General features: G+C 45.8%; 1 protein-coding gene across 1 annotated transcript in view; it reads right to left on the bottom strand.

Annotated features, from left to right (window-relative positions):
* EDEM1 (ER degradation enhancing alpha-mannosidase like protein 1) overlaps positions 1-19,556 on the bottom strand; it is a 29,949-nt gene extending 10,393 nt beyond the window's left edge. The window contains exons 1-6 of the mRNA XM_075938704.1: positions 18,969-19,556; positions 12,898-12,970; positions 8,091-8,194; positions 5,071-5,242; positions 807-990; positions 23-197 (exon numbers count right to left, since the gene is read on the bottom strand). Coding sequence (XP_075794819.1) covers positions 23-197; positions 807-990; positions 5,071-5,242; positions 8,091-8,194; positions 12,898-12,970; positions 18,969-19,405 — 1,145 coding nt within the window. The 5' untranslated portion in view covers positions 19,406-19,556. The remainder of the gene's footprint in view (positions 1-22; positions 198-806; positions 991-5,070; positions 5,243-8,090; positions 8,195-12,897; positions 12,971-18,968) is intronic.
* Between the last annotated feature and the right edge of the window lie 5,054 nt (positions 19,557-24,610).

Here is a 24,610-nt window from a genome sequence, read left to right as displayed (position 1 = left end):
GTTATACCTATGGAAGACATACCCTCGTCTTAAGTAGTTCTGAATACTTCGATATACACCATTAAACATCTCTAGATCATCTTTTTCTCCAAAAAGGATGTAAGACTTCAACAGATACTCATAGAATGAATCCAAACCCGCTCCTAAGCCACTTTGCTTTCCAACCCAATGGCCAGTTTGAATATTCACCACATTTCCTTCAGAAATAAATAGACAAAGATTTATTTGTAAGGTATTTCCTAATGCATATTTTAGTTGAAGCAACTGGAGTCAACTCACTATTGAAGTTCCAATTCTTGAATGACATGTTCAAATTACAAAGTAACTTTAATAAAACAGTATTGTCAAAAAAGTTAATGTTTGTTAACTTGAGGAACTAATTATTAAGCATAATACTCCAATGCAGTTATTCAAAGACTAAAAGGTCCTATCCTGCAGCATTTAATCACGTGCCATTTTAATTTATGGCAAGACTAGATATGTAGGAACTTCAGGTTTGTGCCATAGTCAGAAATCTCTTATTTATGTGTTTTTTTGTGGGGAAAAAAGTCAGCCACTAAGTTTGTCTTAAATCTCTCTCTGACAATTTCCCGGTACATCCACAAAACATCAGACAGGTAACACATGTACATATATAGACAACAACACAGAAGATGTGTGGTGCCCTTCATATATTGAAATCTGTGAAGCACTACTCTGTAGGAAACTGAGTATCTAAAAACAGAAGGGTAGAAAACAAGATGGTTAATACAATGTGTCTGAATGAAGTGACTAACATCTGGTAAGCACATGGGAGCATTGACTACCTAGTAGTCCAGTGTCATTGCTCCTAAGACTCCAGAGTGCTTTAACAGCTCGTCGTGCCACCCATTCAAACGTGGAATCCCCAAGCAACCGGCTAAGAATGCCAAACTCCACCAACAAAGAGCCAGCTCCTGCTGTACAGGTCTCATTATTGCTGTCAGGAGGGACTCCGTTCTTCAAATTCACCTATGAAACAAATACAAGGAGTTTCAGTTGCATGACATGTTGAGCAACAAGTGCCACAATGATCTAAGTTCCACTCTTAGCTGTATTACTGACATGAGGAATTTTAATGGACTGTGCATTAGCTACATGCAGTGAGAAGAGATTAACTCAATACCATTTGGAGCAAGAGCTAATATATTGCAATCTGAATTCAAAGTTTGGTCCCTGAAATTAGATGCTTAAGGAGGAGTCATATGCTTATGTAAATAGTCCCCCATTCTCCAAGGTGCTGAGTGAACAATTCCTATGAAGTTCAGGTGCCTAATTTTGTGCTTTTAGGTTTGTAAGCTGTGAATTACAGCTGTGTTCTTATGTGCACCTCAACCTGTTCACTCTTTCCTGGGAATGAATAAATGCCAGCTCTCTCTTTATATTACATGCATTTTATGCCCATACTACATACAGTAGATGCACATGTAACAACTCAAAAATATTATGATAATCCTTTAAAATTCATCTGGTTGTTATGAAGAAAAGAAATATATCCCAATAAAGAGGACTCATTTGAACAATACATACTCTGCTCTGAAGATGCATCACTGTAGCTAGAAATAATGCCTAAATGATGAGTTAATCTTCTGCTAAGAATGCATCATCTTTGACAAGGAAATCATATTATTGCAGTACAGGCAGTCCCCGGGTTACGTACAAGATAGGGACTGTAGGTTTGTTCTTAAGTTGAATCTGTATGCAAGTCGGAACTGGCATCCAGATTCAGCCGCTGCTGAAACTGACCGCCAGTTCTGACTTACATACAGAATCAACTTAAGAACCCCAGGCGTCCCCAAGTCAGCTGCTGCTGAAACTGATCAGCAGCTGATTCCAGGAAGCCCAGGGCAGAGCAACTCTGCCTCGGGCTTCCTGTAGTCAGCGCTGGTCAGTTTCAGCAGAAGCTGACTTGGGGACGCCTGTGGCAGAGCAGCTGGGGTGCTGCTGGGTTGCTCCAGTAGCGCCGCTCCTCGGCGCTACTGGACCAACCCAGCAGCACCCCAGCTGCTCTGCCACAGGCGTCTGGAGAAAAGCCTAGTCTCCTGGGGGAGGGGGAGTGTACTACCTGCGCCTCTCCCACCCCAGCAGACCAGGAAGACGCGGGCGGCGGACCGAGACGCACCGCAGTCCCGCCACCTGGGTCCTCCGCAGCTTTGCTCCCAGTCTCCCTGGTCTGCCAGGGAGACGGGGAGCAAAGCCTCTGAGGACGCCAGCAGCGGAACAGCCACGGGGCATCTGGGCTGCTCCGCTGCCGGCTTCCCCGAGACTCTGCAAAGCCGCGGGGGTGGGCTTGGGCAGCGAGGCAGCCCAGGCGCACCTGGGCTGCTCCGCTGCCGGCTTCCCCGAGGCTTTGCAAAGCCTCGCTGCCCGAGCCCCCCGCGGCTTTGCAAAGCCTTGGGGAAGCCGGCAGCGGAGCAGCCCAGGCACGTCTGGGCTGCCTCGCTGCCCGAGCCCCCCCCCACGGCTTTGCTCCGCGTCTTCCTGGTCTGCAGACCAGGGAGACGCGGAGAAAGCCCCGGAGTACACTGGCGGCAGGACCGCGAGGTCCCGCAGTCCGTGTCCTCCGGGGGAGCCCCATTCGTAACTGCGGATCCGACATAAGTTGGATCCGCGTAAGTCAGGGACTGCCTGTATTTACATACAAGCCTATTACTACTTTATTGCAAAGATAGCGTCTCATTCAACAAACTGTTTAGTGGAATCTCAATTCTGTGTATTTAAAGGAATTCCGCATTCACACTTGAATAAGAAAATTAAATGGCAGAGATAATTTACACCTGAAGCAACTACAAGAGGCCATCAGAACTGGCACGCAATGTTAGCTGCCTAACCGAGCCAACAAATAAATGGTCATCAAGAGGGGATTGCCATTTCTGCCCTATAAGGATTCTCTCCAGAAAAAGAAACCCCATCAGTTAGCCAAAGTCCAGGTGTACCCCCATCAGACCCACTATATAGCATAGTGCATTCATTCTGCAAAGAGTTAGTACAGCACTGCTCACAAGTACTAAATTCTAGGCCATGAAAGATCTGATACCTCCAAGACCAAGGATTAAGTTCAACAGCCAGGGAGAGACAACTGAGCTGCTATACTGTGTGCACACAGTTAAAAAGTCTAAAGAAAAAACTGTTCATGCACCATTAAATCAATCTTACTGAATAGGAACTTAACTGGCAATAAGTTATTTTAATAGTCCCCACACACCTCTTTTTCATGTCCTACTCATTTTCCTTCCTTGGCTTCATCCTTCTTCTCTTCATATCTATCACAAGATAAATTTACCTGTGTTGTCTTCAGAACTTACTAGAGCTGCAAAATCCCATTCAACTGGTTTATCAGTTAAACGTAATGTTTAAGAGGTTAAGTGATTTTGGGGGGCAGAGGGGGCAGATAAGGGGCCCCACCCACAGTGCAAGGCTGGAGTGACTCCATGCCCACAGCAGGCGGGGAACTGCTCCAGCCACCACTGGTTAAAAGGAACCAGAAAGCCTCACCAGTTTAGGGTGAGGCTAACCAGTTAACCATTCACATCCCTAGTGTTTACCCCAACTCTCTCATTTCCTGATTGCCATGATAGTAGAGGAGACACCACTTAGGGGTGTGTCTAGACTACAGAGTTTTGTCGACAAAAGTGGACTTTTGTCGACAAAACTATACCTGCGTCTACACTACCGCTGAGTTCTGTCGACATAACGTCGACAGAACTCAGCAGTTTTGTTGACGCTGGTAAACCTCATTTTACGAGGCATAACGCCTTCTGTCGACAAAGTTTCTGTCGACAGAAGGTGTTATTGCATGTAAACTGTCCTTTGCGTCTACACTACCATGTCGACAAAGCAGCTTGCTTTGTCGACAGAACTGAATGTAGTGTAGACGCTCTTTGTCGACAGAAGTTTTGTCGACAGTATCTGTCGACAAAACTTCTGTCAACAAAAGCCTGTAGTCTAGACGTACCCTAAGTCTCCACCACCTTTTTCCTTTCCTTACTGTCACTTTTCAGTTTTTCCTCTGGGGAAGCTCCTGAGCACAGCTATATGGATGCACTGGACTTTCCACCAAATACAAAGACAGGAAAAACTGACAACACATCTCATTAGAAAAAAGGAATTAATAATTCTTCCTTTGCTCCAGGATTTTAACAATACTACTATTCAGAAAGTTTTGAACAGTTATATAGTTGGTGAAAACAAAGTTTTAACAGACAGAAAATGTTTTTTCCTCTGTTCGTTCCTTAGCAAAGTTCTGAACAATTGTGGAAGTCCTGGAGCTGTCCATCTGTAGACTCAGGAAAAAGAGACTGCATCCATTTACACTATTCACTGTTGGAATGTTTTCTTTGCAACACTAAAGACTAGAAACATTTTCAACAAAAGCCTGGATTCTGTAGATGTTGATGGCACTTTCAACTTATAAGGCTTTCTAAATCACTACAGGGGGAGTATATTTTTCTAACTCAGCTAAATTCATTCAAGTCAATCATAGAGTCATTTACTTTTTTACATATCGGTAGTAAGACAACTAACATGGATTACTTCTCACTTTAAAGTGCTGATACAATACATAATTTCAATTCATTTCGTTTCCATGCTTCCATTCTGGATGCCACTAAAAGCAGCTCTACACACATTCCTCCCTGCATTCTAAGAGTTAATAGCTTTAGATGGGATCTTCTGGCTTTATCAATAACTTAAAAATGCTGAATGTATACATTACTTGAAGTCAACACATAGGGCCTTGAATAATGAGGATGAGATAGAAATAAATCTGTACAGTTTGGCTAGAGAAAAGGAGAATAATTACCTGTTCTACATTATCTAAACAAATCAGAGAATGTTAGTTTTTCATCTTTATTCTGCCATCCACAGAGTAGAAAAGTGGACTCAAAACAAATCTGCATAGTACCAGAAAATGTAGTAAGTCACTTTTAATGCCAACATTTGTACCTTTTAGACAAACCAAAGTTTCACTACTATAAAAGTAGAACTTGCATTTTCTTACAAAGACAAGCAAAAGGAAGTTAGTCTATATTGCTATATCAGGTTATCACCTACCCGAGGATAGGGAATTCCAGTTTTGGTGTTCTCAAAAGCAGGTAGCAGCCTTACTGCCAGGTCACGAGCCATATGTAAGAGTTCATCATCATAATCTTTAATGGCCATGTCACCAAAGGGTTGTTTGGTATCTGTAATTATTATGTGTGCAGAAAGCAGACTTCCTAAAACCCTATTGAAGAAAGATTGCAGAGCCTTAAATCAAATCCACAGAATTTGCAATGTGAACACCAATATCCTGCCTCATACAGTGTGGCCAATACCTATTTTCAAAGAAAATGTTTTTCCCCTGAAGGTCAGGTCATGCCATAGTTAACTAATTCAAAAAAACCCAGATAAGACTGGATCCAATTCTCAACATTTCCATTCACAATAAGTGATTTTTTCCTTAATTTTACTATACATACCCATTTAAACTGGGAAAACTTTTATACAAATTTTAGCACACAAATCTTCAAAAGGGAGCCTCTGTCAGAGTGTGAAGGACTACTAAAGAGGACTGATTCAGAGAGAAGGTACCCCGCTGCAAAGGTGTAACAAGTTGGGAAAAGAAGCTGGTATCCTCTCACATATATACAATCCAGCTGCACATCCCAGAAAAGATATTTGACCCTGAACTATGGATGTAAAAGAGTAGTTTATTAGCAGACTACTCGATAAGCACAGGCTTATTGGGTAGTTGAGTCAACTACTTGTATTTCCCACCCCCACCTTTGCTGCCTCTACATCAGAGGCAGTGGGGGGAGGGAGGGAACAGGAGCTGGGGGGAGCCAGCTTAGAAGCTGGGTCCCCCCAGCACCATCTCCACAATGCTGCTTGCCCAAGGCAGCAGCATAGGGAGTATTGGGAAGCTGCTCCAGCAGCAGACTTTGTTTGCTGCCGACAGGATCTGCTGCCGGAGCAGAGACTGTTCATGGCCAGCCCAGGCCTCTGTGAACAGAGGCTACTCCCGCAGCAGCCCCTGTCCACCGGAGGTCCCAAGAGCTACCTGCAGTGCAGCTCAGCAGTTTATATGTAGTAGAAGCCGAGCTGCCTGCACACACAGCTAGAGCTTCCGAGCATCTTACCTTACTGACTAATGGTATAGTTGATACAAAGTGTAATGACTACACGGTTATCCAATTACCTGCCTCTTAAAATCCTTACCCTGAAACATTAAAGTCAAAGTATACTGTGCAGAAGGTCAAAGGAATAACTTCAGTTCCGGGCTGCAGGTACTCATTTGAGATTCACAGACCAAGCACAATGAATGCAGAGCTTGCACTCTTGGAAAAAATCCTCTAACTCCATCCCTCAGAATCTGAGTGGGTAGGGACTAGGGATATTAAAATGTGTTTCCTTAATTAACAGAGGCAGCAACATTTGGGTGTGGTGGGAAGAGGAAGGGGAGAGAACATGTGAGAGCCAGTATGCGCAGGGAACTGGCTTTCAAGTGGGCTCCCCCCCACATATGGCTCTGGCCCACTCCCCAAGAGAGCAGTGCAGGGGGGGCAGGTAGCTTCCTAGAAGTCAGTACACACAGATAGCCAGCTTTTAAGCTGGCTCGCCACACATAAAAGTAGCCTACATGTAACCATGAAGTTTTACCCATGCCCTGGGCTCATTGGTTAACTGTGTACATGGTTACACATTCATGTCCCTAGAACTTTTGCTCTTGTACTAGTACAGCTCCACCTCGAGTCTGCAATAACAAAACACAGTATGAACTACATGAACAAGTTTTTAAAAAGGCTATTTTAAAACAGGGTAGCGTAGAATTTAGCTTCCCTCAATGTTAATTAACTCGACGATAATATGAATTTATATCTGAACTATAAATGATAACAAAAATATCCCAACTCTTAGGAGACTACTTTTGCTGAAACAAGTTATACGCAAAACCAGAATTAAAAGGATTTTGATATGATAGTTGTCATTATCAACCTGTTGGTCTCAGCTAGGCTGAATTAGGGATGTAATACTGTAGTTGCTTAACCAATAAACAAAAGCTTATAGGCTAATGCTATAGACTACACGCTTTCCCTTCCCCTCCGCCACTTGCCAGTAAATTTTTTAGCAGACTGGCCAGCAGCCCAGCAGAGTTCTGGCTTGCACCAGATCCAGGAGCTCAGACCACCCCCTAGACAGGGACTAAAACAGCACAGGGCAACAAAGGTCCACAAGGGGAGCTGGGTTTTAAACTGGTTCCCCTCGCAGACCAGCCCCCACCTGGCACCCCGTGCTTCTGTCTCTGAAACAGTAGCAGTGGCGTGGAGTGGCAGGGTGCTTCTCGGGAGTGAGGCCGGAGTACACTAGCTGTCAGCCCTGCCCCCAGGACTACAGAACAGTCGACTAACAAATAAGAATTCATGAGGTTAATCGACTATTCAATTAACCAATATTTAACATCCCTAGGCTCAATCAGATCATAATTAAGACATCCTACAAAGCACATGTTTGTCAAGTGTCTAGGAGAAGGAATTATGTAGGGAAAACCGTTTTTCCTCTGCATTTAGCAAGATTTGCAGATCATAGATTCCAGTGCATGGCATGGCAAAACTTCAGTTATACTGGAATGTTATTTTGATGTGTTATAGCAAGCCTGACTACACATACTGATAAGAGCTCCTTTTTAGGGACTGCAACAACATATTTTATATCAGTACACTGAATAAACTCTCAAAAAAACTGTTCCTCTCTCAAAATACTGTCTTGTACTTTGAAATGACTGAGCAAGCAGCATGCAGAGTTTCTTTTAACTATTCTTATTATTAAGACTACTTTAAGTGATCACCACAGCACGCATACCTTTTGCTTTAACACTGACACTTCACAAAAAAAAAACCAATAGTGTCACTTGAAAGCTAGTTCAATAAGTCCACTTTCCAGTCACTCTGAATCTAAATGATGCCTAGTGAACAATTAAGAAGCAATGAAATTTTCGGGACGAGTACATTTCTTATTGAGCAAAGAAGCCTTTCCTTGTCTTCCCACCTATGTAAAACCTCAGGTTATTTCATCAGATTGTTGTGAATACATACCTTATTGTTGCCTCAAAGACTTGGACTGTAGAATCTTTGTCAAATGAGACTGTGTCAATCACTAACTTCACTGCTTTCTGGAACTCTGAAGAATTTCCCATTATCTTTAAAAATCAAAGACAAGTATTAAAGAACATGGAGAAGTCTGTCAGGTGACTGCACAGAAGAAAAAAAGAATTAATGCAGTTTTATTTTAACTCAGAAATGTGTGATCTGGACAGAGTTGTGCCTTTTATATTCAGAGTCAGTGTTTCTATTTATAAACACTAACTTGTCCTTTTTCCTCCTATACAGCACCTTTTCAAAACTTATCCCAGCACACAGGGCAGGAGTACTTCACAAAAGCGGTTGTAGTGCTGGAAGTACAAAAAAGCAGCTAGAACAGCTACAATGCATTTGTGCCCTATTTAATTCACTTTATTCGTCTGCCTCAATCAAAATAGCATTTTCAGTAATCTCACTGACACAAGACAAATAAAAATATCCAATAATCAATAATTAGCCCTTTCTTTCCTGTCACTAACTTTACTGTTATGTTAAATTACATTATTTGTTGATACCCATGTGCCTTGTTTTGTTTTTAAAGATCCATCATGCATTCCTTACAGCTTACAGGAGACAAGGGGGAAACAAAGAAACAACTGACTTAACTACCCAATGCTAATAAGGCCTATGCCAACTGCACCTGTAAGCAGATGTTATATTTCTTGATTTAGTAACATTAGCGGCAGGAAGTTAAGAGAAATTTTTTTCCATGTAGAGGGCAACAGAAGCAAGCAGATTTCCTTTAGAAGCTCAGAATTCAAGGAAAACTACAAAATCAAGGAAGGACTATCATAAGTTCTGTTCAGGCTAGGGATGTAATAGTGTAGTCGATTAATCAATAAGCAAAAATCCTATAGGTTAATGCTACAGGCTACACGCATTCTCAGCAGGTAACGTTTTTTAGCAGGCTGGCCAGCAGCCCAGCTCAGTCCTGGCTCATGCTGGATCTGGGACCTACCCCTACAGCAGCTCTGCATTTAAAGTGTATTAGGACGAGAAAGGCTGGCAGCCTGACTCAGTCCTGACTCACACGGAGTCTGGGAGCTCAGCCCCAACCCTGGACAGGGGCTGCTGCCACCCTGTGCTACTGCCAGTGTCAGAGGCAGCAGGGCGGGGCGACGGGCAGCCGGTCAGTCCTTGAAGGGAGCTGGTTTTTAAACTGGCTCTCGTCGCAGACAGGCTCCAGCCTGGCACACCACAGAGTGGAGCTGGAGCACACTGGCTGCCAGTCTCACACCTATGGACTACAAAATAGTTGTTACTGTATACAAATCGCACAGGGGAGCAGAACAAGTGAATTGTAAGGACGGTAGCATTCAGAATGAGCGCTCAGAATGAGGTACGTATTCAGAATGAATGCTTCTACTGCAAGGGGAGTCTGTCTTGCAGCTGTGCACTGAGGAGGTCTCTGCAAGAACCCTGTAATGGAAAAAGTTTGAATCACAAAAGAAAGCTGAGTCTTGTGAATAAGGATATAAAGTAAAGCAGGTTTAGTACTTTGGTGGAAGACTTCAAATAGGTACACACCGCCTAAAAGAACGACAGGAAACAGCAGTGGATATTCAGAATGGATCTTTTATCATTACTATCATTAGCAGGTTTAAAACAAAAGAAAGTTTTTCTTCACTCAGAGCAGTCAACCTGTGGAACTCCTTGCCAGAGGTTGTTGTGAAGGCTAACACCTTAACAGTGTTCAAAAGAAGAGCTAGATAGCCATTGATGGACCTAACCTCAATGAATCTATTAGCCAAGATGGTAGAAATGGTGTCCTTAGCCTCTGTTGGTCTGGAAAAGTGTGACAGGAGAGGGATCACGTGAGGATTACCTGTTGTGTTCCCTCCCTCTGGGGCATCTGGTATTGGCCACTGTCAGCTAACAGGATACTGGGCTCGGTGGGCCTTCAGTCTGACCCAGTATGGCTTAGTACATTAGAATGATCAATGTTCTCATGTGGCTCTGAACAAGGGATGTTAGATATTGGTTAATTGAATAGACAAGTGTCTGCACTAAAGCCTATCAGTTACTTGACTCTTCTATAGTCCCCAGGGATGGGACCGGTATTCAGTGTGCTCCAGCCACTCCCACGGAGCCACGTCAGCCCTGTCCACGGGACGGGGTCCAAGCTCCCCATGGACACAGATGCCTATGTCCGAGAGATGTTGCTGCAAAGCAATCTGTCTGAGGCAGCTGACAGAGGCAGGACTGGCTGCAGCCCGTCCATGAGGCAACCTCCCCTCCACTCACTGCAATGCTGCCTGTAATAGAAGCAGCAGCGCAGAGGATGGCAGGCAACACCACGGAGACCATGCTGGGTGGAACTGGCTTTTAAGCCAGCTCCCCCCTTCTTGAGGCCCTGATATAGACACCACAAGGGGGGAATGGAATATATGTAGTCGACAAGATTAACCAACAAGCCGAGGCTTATCAGTTAATCGTGTAGTGGACAACACATTGACATCCCTATTCTGAACAGCAGCATACCGCTGGAGATGATATCCTTCAGAAATTAAAAAATACAATCAGCCCTGTGATCATTAAAGACAGCATATAATGTGACTCTTAAAACCAAGATCAGAAATATCAACATTCATTTTTAAAGCCACATTTAAGCTTGGGTACGTGCATTCTAAAGTCTTCCCCATTTTTCACCCTCACTTCCTGCTTCAAGCTCTATAAACCATTATTGTGTTCCATCACACAACTGCAGCTTTTCACCACAGAAATGCATGCCCATTTTAGTGATACGTGCTTTACTTTGGGGGGGAAGGGGAGAGGAGAACCCACACGCTGTGATCTTTCAGGAAATATGGTATATGAAAGAAAAAGCACACAACTGCAGAATTCATTTACTAAAGACACTGTCCACATGACAGCTAGGGACAGATGGTAGTTACATTACTGCATTCAAAAGCGCCAAGTTAAAAAAAAAATCTTCTCTTGCAATGCAAAAAATGAGATTATGGAAAACATGTTTAAAGTTGCATCATATAGGAAAAGCATTTTTTTTCTGTATTCCACACGTTTTCAAATGGTGCGCCACTCAAGACTTCATACAGTTTGAAAACTCTTCACTTCAGAAAAGTAAGTATAAAATTTTGGTTAAGAGAAAAAAGTCTAACAGGTAAAAAGTGTAGCCTGCTGTACAAAAAGGTACACAGAACACAATCAGGTCTCATATTAAAGTGAAGGAAGAAGAGAGAAATAGGTATGTTTGTTATACTGAAGCAGATATTAAATTAGGGCACATCTACGTTACGGATGTAAAAGAGTAGTTGATTAGTCCAGTGTTTCTCAACCTTTTTTTTTTATAAAGTATCCCTTTAAAAAAGTACCTACAGTTTTCCAACACAAAAAATTTCTACCATTGCAACACGTTTATTTAAACAATTTCATCATAGCCGGGTGGGCAATGAAATGTTTGGGTGTAAAAAGTACAAAAATAATAAAGCAGTTAAACTTAAAACAAAAACTAAGTTTTCTCCAAATTTCAGTTATGTTGACATACCCCCCCAGACTTCTCTCAAATACTGCTAAGGATACTCCAATGCTGCTAAAGATACTCATACCACTGATTGAGAAACTCTGGATTAATTGACTACCCTATAGGCCTAGGCTTATAGGGTAATCAAGTCAACTACTTGCATTCCCCAGCCTTATTGCTTCTACATCAGAGACAGCAAGAGGGGGGGAGCAGTAGCCAGTGCTGGGGGGAGCTGGCTTAAAAGCTGGTTCCCCCCAGCAAAATCTCCACTTGCCCCCTCCTCTCCCCACCGCCCGTGCTGCTGCCTCTATCAGAGACAGCAGTGCAGGGGGGAGTCACAGGAAGCTGCTCCGGCAGCAGCCCCTGTCTGTGGAGCATCCCAGTGGGGAACTCAGACCCCCCCTGCAGACAGGAGCTGCTGGACCTGGCTCAGTCCCAGTTGGCACCGCGTCCAGGAGCTACCTCCCACTGTGACTATGCAGTTTAAGGAGTCGGGCTTCTTCCACACCCGGCTCTTAATACATTTGAACTGTATTAACTAGGCCTGATACAGGACCAATGAAAGACAACTTTTAAAAAATACATTCAAACTTATTGTAGCCACAAGGATTAGGACGTTGGGATAGCAAAGAACGCAAGCCAGGAACAGAACCATATATTCCAAGAGCATGTTGAATGTTCCACTCCTAACAAGCCCCCTACTAAATTCACTTGTCTTTCAGACAATTCCTCTCTCTCCAGTTAAGACACTGCCATCAGGTTTTAATTAGCTAAGAGACTCATCACTGACAATACTACCCAGACACACTAAAATGAATTTAACTTAATTTGTAAAATTCAGTTTGTTCTTATCAATCTGCTACACTGTCCTTTTGAATTTCCCTTCGGGTGATTTTTACTTACTTGTGTTGATTCAAAGAACTTCCATTTCAAAAATTCTAGAGTTTTGTCCATTTAACATATGTACGGTGTCTGAACTACTCAAGAATGCTTTACAGAATTGTTGCCTTGAAAAAAAAATTGAACAACTGAGTCCTGGATAAGAGCTTAAAGATTCTGTTTTACCTCCTTGGTCTTTTCCCATTAGCATGCTAGCCTCTTAAATTTTCCTTCCCTTCCCCTGCCACTTAACTTCCTCCCTCACAAAAAAACCCCAACTCGTCACCAACCATTTCCTCTTGGGCTTGCACTGTCTGAAAATATTTAAGCCACTGCAACTTGTGGATTTTTACCTTCTGCTACGAATCTGAAGATTTGTATTTTTGTGTTTTGAGAACTCACCGCTAGGGTATCCAGTGCATCAATCAAGGTTAGAGAGTAGTTTCCCAAGACATCATTGATATTCAGATTTGAGCTGAAACAAATACAATTAAGTGTTACATGACAGAACTATCCGTTTACAATCACAGTACTAAAACTAGTCCAAGGAGAATCTGCCTATCTGAATCCTACCATGAGTATTTAATTATATCCAGGAATATAACACATTACCCTGGGAAGATAAGAGTCTTTTGCTGCTAGGGAGTTTGCTTTTGACTCCCATGGGGACAGAGATGTGCCCTATGGCCCTGCCTTGATTGACAAAAAAGTGCAGTTTGTAGCAAATGACAAAAGGTTTTTACTCCTCATTAAGACTCAAGCCAATACATTAGAAGGCACTTTGCTGCATTACTGTAGCCTAGGCCCTCTCCAGGCTACAAAACAGTATTTACTCAACTTTACCCTCCTCCCTCACTCACTCCAAGGGCTACAGAAAGACATGACATACAAGCTACTTTTCAAGCCTAGTGTCTCACTTCATTCTTCTCTATTAACTAAATGTAGAAGTCACTTTAATAGTATAAGTATAGTCAACGTGCAGCCCTTTCACAGGGAATTATTTGTTCTACCAAAATAAATATGGCCAACTGGATTAGTTTGTTACATTTCACTCAACTGCTATACAGATTAAAATTAACTTGCTTGAGATAGCCAGGTAGAAGGGCAGGTGAGAATATTAAAATAAATAAGAACTAAAAGACAAAACTGACTTTTTTCCTTTTTACACACGCTTTATGAATTATTTTCTTAACTTCTAAAAAGATACTTAGTGCATACGAAGTATTGAAGACATGATTAGCAGAACCAGAAACTATATACAGGTAGTCCCCGAGTTACGTGGATCCGACTTATGTCGGATCCGCAGTTACGAACGGGGATTTTCTCGCCCCGGAGGACTCGAGCGGCGGGACGCCTGGTCCTGCCGCCCGCCTCCTCCGGGGCGAGAAAAGCTGCTCCCCGTCCCCCTGGTCTGCTGCGGGAGCCAGCAGACCAGGGAGACGGGGAGCAAAGCAGCGCAGGACCCGGGGCCGGACCCGCGGCCGCTTCCAGATCAGCTGATCTGGAAGCGCCGCGGTCCGGCCCGGGTCCTCCGCGGCTTTGCTCCGCGTCTCCCTGGTCTGTTGGGGGGGGGACGCAGCTAGTGCCCCCCCCAGCAGACCAGGGAGATGTGGAGCAAAGCCCAGGGCCTGTGGTAGAGCAGGTGGGGTGCTGCCGGTTGGTCCCGCAGCACCGCTCCTTGGCTCTACTGGACCAACCCGGCAGCACCCCAGCTGCTCAGCCCCAGGAGTCCTGATTCAGCCGCTGCTGATCAGTTTCAGCAGTGGCTGAATCAGGACGCCTGGGGCAGAGCAGCTAGGGTGCTGCTGGGTTGGTCCAGTAGCGCCGAGGAGCGGCCGCGCTTCTGGACCAACCCAGCAGCACCCAAGCTGCTCTACCCCAGGCGTCCCCAAGTTAGCCGCTGCTGAAACTGACCAGCGGCTGACTACAGGAAGCCCGAGGCAGAGTTGCTCTGCGCCAGGCTTCCTGGAATCAGCTGCTGATCAGTTTCAGCAGCAGCTGACTTGGAGACGCCTGGGGTTCTTAAGTTGAATCTGTATGTAAGTCAGAACTGGTGTCCAGATTCAGCGGCTGAATCTGGATGCCAGTTCCGACTTACATACAGATTCAACTTAAGAACAAACCTACAGGCCCTATCTTGTACGTAACCCGGGGACTGCCTGTACTATATACAAGTCAGATGGGCACAGTTGTTACTTCTTTACTGGAACTGTTATTTTATAACAGTGGTTCTCAAACTTTTTGGGCTCCGGAGTTCTTTTACATATGCTTAAAAATGTATGCGGAGGCTAAGCGGTGTGTGTTAATTGCATCAGTTCGAGGTGATTCTCAATTATGCTTTTGAAGGGTTTCCAGTTTGTCAATCTTGCGGAGCCCCTGGAGATGTGTCGCAGAGCCCTGGGGCTCCGTGGAGTACAGTTTGAGAAACACTGTTTTATAGAATCATAGAATACTGGAACTGGAAGGAATCTTGAGAGGACATACAGGCCAGTCCCCCGCCCTCACGGCAGGACCAAACACCATAAACTTAATATGACTGTCACCATAGGCAGTCTTCAATCTTCTATACTAAATTTTATAGAATGGCAGCTTTAGCTTTCGCCTGCCAACAGTAAATAACTACTTCTGAAGATGATAGAATTTTTAACCTGTTCTCATTTCTCAAAACTAGAAGTCAGTGGCAATTCTAAGCAATGGTCTAGGTTTCTGTTCTTAATTTATTTTTGGAAGCGGCTCTCATGGATTATCCATTGACGGCCTGTGACTCTGCCATCCTTTCACAAAAGAGCTTTCATGCAGATGTGCAGGGCTCGATGAACCGCCACGAGATCTACTTGCTAGCCCCACACCGCACATGCGCCAGACCGGCACTGCGCATGCACACAGTGCCAGTGAATGGGGCAACCGGCTAAAATCTACACGCCACGGGCGCGTACAGGCAGTCCCCGGGTTACGTACAAGATAGGGACTGTAGGTTTGTTCTTAAGTTGAATTTGTATGTAAGTCGGAACTGGCGTCCAGATTCAGCCGCTGCTGAAACTGACCGCCAGTTCTGACTTACATACAGATTCAACTTAAGAACCCCAAGCGTCCCCAAGTCAGCTGCTGCTGAAACTGATCAGCGGCTGACTTGGGGACGCCTGAGGCAGAGCAGCTGGGGTGCTGCTGGGTTGCTCCAGTAGCACCGCTCCTTGGCGCTACTGGACCAACCCAGCAGCACCCCAGCTGCTCTGCCCCAGGCTGCTGAAACTGACCAACAGCGGCTGAATCAGGACGCCTGGGGCAGAGCAGCTCGGGTGCTGCCGGGTTGGTCCAGTAGTGCCCAGAGCGGCTCTGCCCCAGGGTCCGGCAACAAAAGCCTGGTCTGCGGGGGGGGGGGGGGGGGGGGGGGCACACTAGCTGCGTCCCCCCCCCCCCCCCCAGCAGACCAGGGACACGGGAAGCAAAGCTGCAGTGGCAGCGGGGTGCCGCGCCTCTAAGGCTTTGCTCTGGCAAAGCCTCAGAGGCACGGGACCGCGCCGCGGCTGGGGCTTGGTCTCCAGCAGACCAGGGGCACCGGGAGCAGCTTTTCTCGCCCCGGAGGTCGAGGTGGCGGCTCGCTGCCTGTGAGCTCCGGGGCAAGAAAGCCCCGTTCGTAAGTGCGGATCCGACATAAGTCGGGGACTGCCTGTAGATATAGCGATCTGTCGAGCCCTGCAGATGTGTAAGGTTGGTTATATGTAGAGAAGGGACATTGAATGTTTTGCTCTGCAGTTTACATGACAGGTTGACCACCTTTATAAATAATTTTGTTGCAATTTCTTTTAAGTTGGACAAATGTCTCTGGGCAGTAGAGACCAATAAGTTAACAATATCTATATACATATCATCAGGGCTTGACAAACTGCGGCAAAATCTACTCACCAGCCCCGCACTGCACATGCGCCAGACCGGCTGAAATCTACTCGCCACAGGCAAGTAGATTCACTGATTTGTCGAGCCCTGTATATTATCAAGTACAGATTCACTGTGCCAAAAAAAGCTTTTTGCTTCCAAATTGTAAACACACACACACCGTTGCTAAATAACATACATTTACCCAAGTGCTTCCTGTGGCTTTTACCTTCATGTTTGTTTAAACACACAAGTCTACTAAAATGCAATATCAAAAAGGAAACAGACATCTAGATGAGAAGAGTTTCTTTTTTTTATATAATCCTTCCTGGTAATACACTGCCTCACTTCAGACCCACTTACAAGTATACATGTGAGAGTAACCAAACCAGTTATCTACAGATATCACAGACACCTATCCCATAATAATTCTATTTCGATTTAGAACAATCGAGGATTCTTTATCCAGACTTAATATGCAAATTAATTTAACTACATCAAAAGAAGGAAATTATAGTCTATGTCATTAGCCTTAAAAACAAGCTAAACAAGCCTCACTATTGTCCCCTCCTTACGATATACCAGAAGTAATGTAAACCAGAAGCAGGCAATTTCTGATCCAAGAAGTCTTTTTCTATTGTATTGAATAACTGTTCTTTAACATTATTTTAATAAAAAGCATAAACCTGACACTAAGCATAATAATAATTTATCATTTGTACTGCATTAGTGCCTAGGACTGAAACCTCCCTCTGCCTTGAAAGAGCTATTTCTGTTGAATAAAAGCTGGGTTGAGTTCAGATGTGTGATATTTAGATCACATTTATTCAATGAAACTGAGTTCCCTTTAGGGATGTGAACAACTAGTCGACTACTTTATCTGATGAGCAAATACTTATTGGATGGTTAACACACTAGTCAAGTAGTTGCTCCCCATTTCCCCCCATCCTTGCTGCCTCTATCAGAAAGAGGCAGCAAGTTGGGAGGTAAAGAGGGGGTGCTTCAAAGGGACTAACTCGCTGACCCTGGAATCCATTCGGTACTGTTGCTTTGAAATGCCTCGGGGATCACAGGGCCAGTGGGGGACTGCTTGAGCCCCCCACTGGCCCAGTGCTCCCTGCAGCACTTTCACCTCAAAGGTGGAGGTGCCCTTATCGACTAATCGAATACTCAATGCAAACTCCATCAACTATTTGATTAGCCAAATAATCTAAATTTAACATCCCTAGTTCCCTACTGGATTTATTCTCTTTAGAAGAACACATGGATCTTTCCAACTGCCAGTATTACAAGCCACATGGTACTGAGTAAAGGAAATACCATATATCATATCTTGACCAGATAAAAAAATTTTTAAAAAGTTAGTTTGCTATTTGGCAGTTACAGTAACATTTGTGGTATTTTCTTACAGGAAGACAAGCACATGGATCGTAAGAGGTACAATACCAGAATTTAAAAGCATTAAAATGGGATTGAGATGCCCAATGCCCTTGAAAACAAATGCAAGTCACACAATTCCCTACAAAAGTTTAGGAGCTAGGTACTTCACATCACTGCACTGCCCACTTCAATTTCTACAATCAATTATCTGATTACAACTACACTTTAAAACAGACAGGATATATTTAACGCTCACCTCCTGAACAACCTGCAGATAGGTGTAAAGGGGAGGGTGGCCTTGGACTTCGACTGGTCTAATACTAACCACTTCCTGGAGTTTTTTGGGGGCTTCTAGTTAAACTACATAGGCTGGCAGGTACTAGTGTACACGTCTTCACCTACAGGTATGCACTAGGAGAGACAGATACCACAACAGGAACACATATATTAGAGTAGCGATTAGAATATGAAGAAATTCACAGATGAATAGACAATGCTCTTCTATTGTTACTAACTGATCCAACTCGAGCAAGGAGCCTTAGTAGAGGAAATTAACTCTGGAGTCGCTGCATGTCCATGAGTTAAGTGATGCTTGGGTACAGGTTGAAAAGGGACTGCAATTCTTCAATGCAAATGGCACTACACAGAGGGATCAGAATCCCTTGGGTGCTGTAGCTTTGGGGCAGAAAATATGCATGACCCAACTGGGCCCTATGGGGCCACACCCTTAACTTAGGAAAATGAACTAGGAATCCATGGGCAGATCTCACCAAGCAGATCCCCCACCTTACACATACCTCTAGACTGGCTTCTCCCCTCCCCAAAGCTCCTTCTCCCACCCATCCACCCAGTCCCCTCTTTTCGCTCTCCCAGGCATCATCTTGAAAGCCCACATCAAACCCCTATCCTGCCAGCAACCCCCACCCAGCCGCCTCCCTGGCAGCCCCCTCATGCCCAGCCCTCCGCTTTGCTCACCCTCTCTTAACACCCCCTGGCCTCTCTCCAACCCACCCCTTCTGCCAGCCCCACAACCCCCCCCCCACACACACACACACCAACCGCCTCCCGCCTGTCCCCCTTCCCTCCCCGAGCCCCTGCTTATAGCCTGCCCGGTCTCCTCACCAACCCCCCCACACACACACACTTCCCCTCTGCCCCACGCAGCCCAGCCCCCCACTTTCAAACCCGCCCGGCCGCTTCGCCCGCCCCCCGCCACTCACGGGTCGGCGCGGTCGGGGCCGCGGCCGCAGCAGCGCAGGGGGTTGAGCTCGTCCTGCGGGAAGGCGTGCCGCATGTAGTTGTCGTAGCCGAAGGCGAACATGCCGCGGGCGGCGTCGCGGAGCTGGGCCCGCAGCTGCGGGGGGAAGGCGCCGCTGTAGCGCTGCTCGTACTCATCGCCGCCGGCCGGGCCCCCGCTGCCGCCGCTCCCCCGGCGCAGGCAGCCCCAGTGCGCCCGGCCCGCGGGCCGCGGCTCCCCCGCGGCGGCCTGCAGCCAGGGCGGCCCGGGGGCCAGGGAGCGGGCCCCGCGCGGCGGGAGGCTGAAGGGGAAGCTCTGGTGGAAGCCGAGGCCGGGCCCCAGCGCGGACACCAGCCACAGCAGCGCGTGCAGCCCCAGCCTCAGCAGCAGCAGGCCCAGCACCAGCGACCGCCATGGCATGGTCGCGCGCGGCCCTCGCTCATCATTTAAAGGGGCCCCCACCCCACACACACACCCCGCCGCTGATCAGCCGTAGGGCGTACTCCGACTCGCCCCTGCCGCGCCGCCCCACCCCGGCCCCGCTCCGCCCCGGCCGCCCCTTTAAGGGACGGGACATCGTGTTCCCTGAGAGAAACGAAGGCAGCCCCGTGCCGGGTCCTGATTGGTCAGCGCTGCCTTTTACTTCCCCTGCCCTCTGCGCTTATAGGATGACGCGGGGTGTCCATCAAAGGCGGAGCGTTGCCTCACCCTGAGCCAGTGGCTGAAGGCACGTAAAGCGTTGAGGGGCGGGGCCTAAGCTAGGTTGGCGTGGCAAGCCGGCACCGCTGGGTGTGCGCGAGGAGCTCCCTGCCCACTCTAGGGTGGGGCTGGGGCTATGGGCGGGCGGGAAGAGAACTGTGTCTCCCTTGGGTCTTAGTGCGCTGCCCGTTCCCGCCGTCTGCGGGCCGTTCCTAAAGGCTCCCACAGCAGCGTTTGCTGCTTGCAGAAAGGGGCTCCTCCCCTGCTGTGCATCTGTTCCCCTGCAGGGCAAAGCCTGGGCAGCTGTCAGACTTGTGTACACCCACCCCGACCTTCAGAAGGGCCCTTCTCCTGAGCTGGCTGCTCCCCCACAGGGCACAATTAGAGCTGCCTGGAGGGAGGGGGCAGGGGAGAAGGGGCCTTGAACCCACTACAACTTAGAAGAGCAACCACTACCATAGAGACAAACAAAATTAATATCTTTCCCTGAACAAAACCCTTGTCTCCTGCTGAAGTTGAACCTGGGTAACCAAACCACTCAACTGTAATAGACTAGCCCTCACTGCTGAAAAGAGCAGTTGTGCATTACTATGAACAAGACTTAAACCAAATTTTAAACAACTATCTTCCGTTACTTTAGGTGGAAATTATAAAATCACATCTCTAAAGAAATCATTACATAACTAGATACACAAGGGGAATGTTCAGCTTTTGCCTTAAAGAATTGGATCTTCAGATATTTACTTTAAATAAATTCTTCAAAATGGCACCCTTATCCAAAACATATTACTGTAGTACAAAAACCTTGCTTGGAAAGTGTTCCTGTCCTTTCCATCCATCCCTGCTTTCTTTTCATCTTTTCCCACTATCCCCACAAAACTCAAAGGACAACATTCCTTTTCTTTTCAAATTAGTTTTCCTTTGACTCCTAGTTGATGAACTAGTGCAAGAGAACCTTCCACCAACATCAGAACCTTACTAAGATATACATTCATTTAATAATCTTTTGTGATATATTTAATGTAAATATAGAGTGAAATTGCATAAACATGTTAATGACATCACACAAATGTGATAGAAATGTAGCCCTGTTAGTCTGGTGTAGCTGAAACAAAATACAGGACTATGTAGCACTTTAAAGACTAACAAGATGGTTTATTAGATGATGAGCTTTCGTAGGCCAGACCTACTTCCTCAGATCAAGTAATGGAAGAAAATAGTCAACCATATATACCAAAGGATACAATTTAAAAAAATGAACACATATGAAAAGGACAAATAACATTACACAACAGAGAGGGGATGTGGGAGGAAGGTAAATGCCTATGATTTAATGATATTAGAGGTGGGGAAGGGGGGATGTTTATGAGTTAATGGTATTAGAGGTGATAATTGGGGAAGCTATCTTTGTAATGGGTAAGGTAGTTGGGGTCCTTGCTTAGCCCCCTGCAGAGAGTGTCAAATTTTAGCATGAATGTCTGTTCAGAGGATTCCCTTTCCAATTCAGATTTGAATGTTTTCTGAAGTAGGATGCATATGATTAGGTCATTGAGACAGCGTCCTTTCTGGTTGAAATGGCAAGAAACTGTTTTTTCTTTGTGATCCTGTCTAATGTCTGTTTTGTGGGCATTGATTCTTTGGCGAAGTGTCTGAGACGTTTGTCCAATGTACATAGGAGACGGACACTTCCGGCACATGATAGCATAGATTATATTTCTGGAGGCGCAGGAATATGTATTCTTGATCTTATAACTCACTTGGTTAGGCCCAATAATGGTGTCAGCAGAGTGAATATGTGGACAAAGCTGGCAACGGGGTTTGTTGCAAGGGAAAGTACCAGGGTTGGTATTAGTGTGGTATGTCCTGTGGTTGTTGGTAAGAATCATCTTGAGGTTAGGTTGTTGTCTATAGCATACTATGGGTCTGTCTCCCAGAGCTTCTTTGAGTTTAGTGTCCTGTTCCAGTATAGGCTGTAATTTATTGATAATGTGTTGGACAGGTTTAAGTTGGGAGCTGTAGGTTATGACAAGTGGTGTTCTATTGTTGGTTTTCTTGGTCTGTCTTGTAGTTGATGGTTTCTAGGCATTAGTTTGGCTCTTTCAATTTGCTTTTGTATTTATCCGAGTGGGTAGTTGAGGTTTATAAATGCTTGGTAGAGATGCTGAAGTTTCTGGTCTCTGTCAGTGGGATTAGAGCAGATGCGGTTGTATCGAAGGGCTTGACTATAGATGATGGATCATATGGTGGGTGCTAGATGGGAGCTGGAAGCAGGTAGGTAACTGTATGAGTCAGTGGGTTTTCTGTAGAGGGTGGTGTCTAATTTTCCATTGTTGATTTGTACTGTGGTGTCCAGGAACTGGATCTCTCGTGTGGAATGGTCCAGGCTGAGGTTGATGGTGGGGTGCACGTTGTTGAAATCTCTGTGGAATGTCTCCAGTGTTTCTTGGCCATGTGTCCAGATCATAAAGATGTCATCGATGTAGCGTAAGTAGAGAAGGGGTGAAAGGGGACGGGAGTTGAGGAAACGTTTAGGTCAGCCATAAAGATATTAGCATACTGTGGGGCCATGCGTGTACCCATGGCTGTGCCGCTGATCTGGAGGTATAAGTTGTTCTCAAACTGGAAATAATTGTGGGCGAGAACAAAGTTACATAGGTCTGCTATCAGGTCCTCTGGGATAGTGTTTCTAATAGCTTGTAATCCGTCTTCATGTGGGATGTTGGTGTATAGTGCTTCTACATCCATGGTGGCAAGGATGGTGTTATTGGGAAGGTTATCGATGTTTTGTAGTTTCCTTAGGAAGTCAGTAGTGTCTCAGAGATAGCTGGGGGTGTTGGTTGCGTAGGGTTTGAGGAGAGTCTACATAGCTGGATAGACCAGTAGTGAGTGTGCCAATACCAGAGATGATGGGGCATCCAGGTTTATGGATCTTGGGAAGCAGATAGAAAAATCCTGGGTCGGGGGTCAGAAGGTGTTTGTGTGGATTTGTTCCCGAGTAGCTGTAGGGAGGCTTTTAAGGAGACAGAGTAATTTCTTTTGGTATTCCGAGGTAGGATCAGAGGAGAGAGGTTTGTAAAATGTGGTGTTGGAGAGTTGTCTGGTTGCCTCTTAGTTATAGTCAGCCTTATTCATAATGACCACAGCACCACCTTTGTCAGCTGGTTTGATAATAATGTCCAGGTTGTTTGAGACTCTGGACGGCATGTTGTTCAGCGTGGCTGAGATTGTGTGTCGCTTGTTGTTGTTTGCGAATGTCAGTCTGTGCGTTGTTGTGGAAGCTTTGTATATAGAAATCCAGATTGTAATTCTGACCATCAGGGGGAGTCCATACAGAATTATTCTTCCTTTTGTGTTGATGGGGGGAGGGGGGGAGGGGACATCTGGTAGGTCAGATTGGTGGTTTGGAAATATTCTCGGAGGTGGAGGCGGCGAAAAAATGCTTCAAGGTCACTACAAAATTGTATCCAGTTAGTGGGGGACATGGGGCAGAAAGAGAGACCCCAGGACAAGACAGACTCACAAATGTGTTCCTTTTTTTAAAAGCAATTAATTGTTATGAACACACTAAGCTACTCTGACTAGTTTAAAATGTCTGGGTTAAAATATGTAGCAATCTGGAATCATGACTATGATGAAAAACAAAACAGAAGGGCTGTGTATGCATCAAGACAACTGACAAGCTTTACTACAAAGTTTTTTGCAGTAAAACCAACTTCAGAGTATGTGTGATACTTTTTATAACCAAATTTAGAGCTTTTAATTATAAGTACCTTCTGTATGTTCAGTCATCACAATCTGGCATGCAGTGGAAAACATGGTCCATTTTCTTTACAAAGAAATGTTAGCATTTTTTTCCTCCAAAAATGGAATGGGTGAACAGAGAAAAGAGAGAGAATATGGGACAGTGAGACATGGGACAGGTCTTGGCTGAGCAGAGATGAGTACGAATGGGGCCACAGGCTTGGGAGCTTGCTTCCCCAAGCAACAGCTTCACCCACCACCTGTGGCTGGGGGACCCAAGTGCTGAAAGGCTTGTTGCTGGCCCACTTTCAAAGTGTAGTTGCATGGGTGAGCGCTGCAGGGAGTGAAATCTGCATCAGGGTGGTGGGGCAGGGAAAGGTGCATGCCTTCAAGGTACAGTGATTCCTGCTAGGTTCCTTAGATCCTAAAAAGAAGGAGCACTTGAGCATTTTAAAGCTGCTGCTCACTACTAACCTCCCAACATACCAAGGCACTAAAGCAAGGATAGGTAATGCTCCCTAAGCATGAGATACTGACCCCAGTGGTGGAAGTCTTGGAGTGGGAATTGCAGAGCAAGCCTGCCCCATAGTCACTCTAAAGCAATGTTCTTCCTAATCTTTTTCATCCATTTGTAGTTGTTTTCCATCTGTGTACAGACTTGCCTTTTATGTCCACCAAGGCACCTGTGATTATGCACTACAGACAGTCCCCGGGTTACGTACAAGATAAGAACAAACCTACAGTCCCTAAATTGAATCTGTATGTAAGTCGGAACTGGCGTCCAGATTCAGCCGCTGCTGAAACTGACCACCAGTTTTGACTTACAGAATCAACTTAAGAACCCCAAGCGTCCCCAAGTCAGCTGCTGCTGAAACTGATCAGCGGCTGATTCCAGGAAGCCCGGGGCAGAGCAACTCTGCCTCTGGCTCCCTGTAGTCAGCGCTGGTCAGTTTCAGCAGCAGCTGACTTGGGGACGCCTGGGGCAGAGCTGCTCCGCTGCACGAGCCCCTCCGCAGCTTTACAAAGCCGCGGGGGAAGCCGGCAGGGGGGGCAGCCCAGGCGCGCCCCTTTGCTCCGCGTCTTCCTGGTCTGCAGACCAGGGAGACGCGGAGCAGCTTTTCTTGCCGGGGAGTACACAGGCGGCGGGACCGCGCCGTCCTGCAGTCAGTGTTCGTAACTGCGGAT

This window comes from Pelodiscus sinensis, chromosome 11, assembly GCF_049634645.1.
Source record: "Pelodiscus sinensis isolate JC-2024 chromosome 11, ASM4963464v1, whole genome shotgun sequence".
Lineage (NCBI taxonomy): Eukaryota > Metazoa > Chordata > Testudines > Trionychidae > Pelodiscus > Pelodiscus sinensis.
This window is presented reverse-complemented; position numbering and strand designations above follow the sequence as displayed.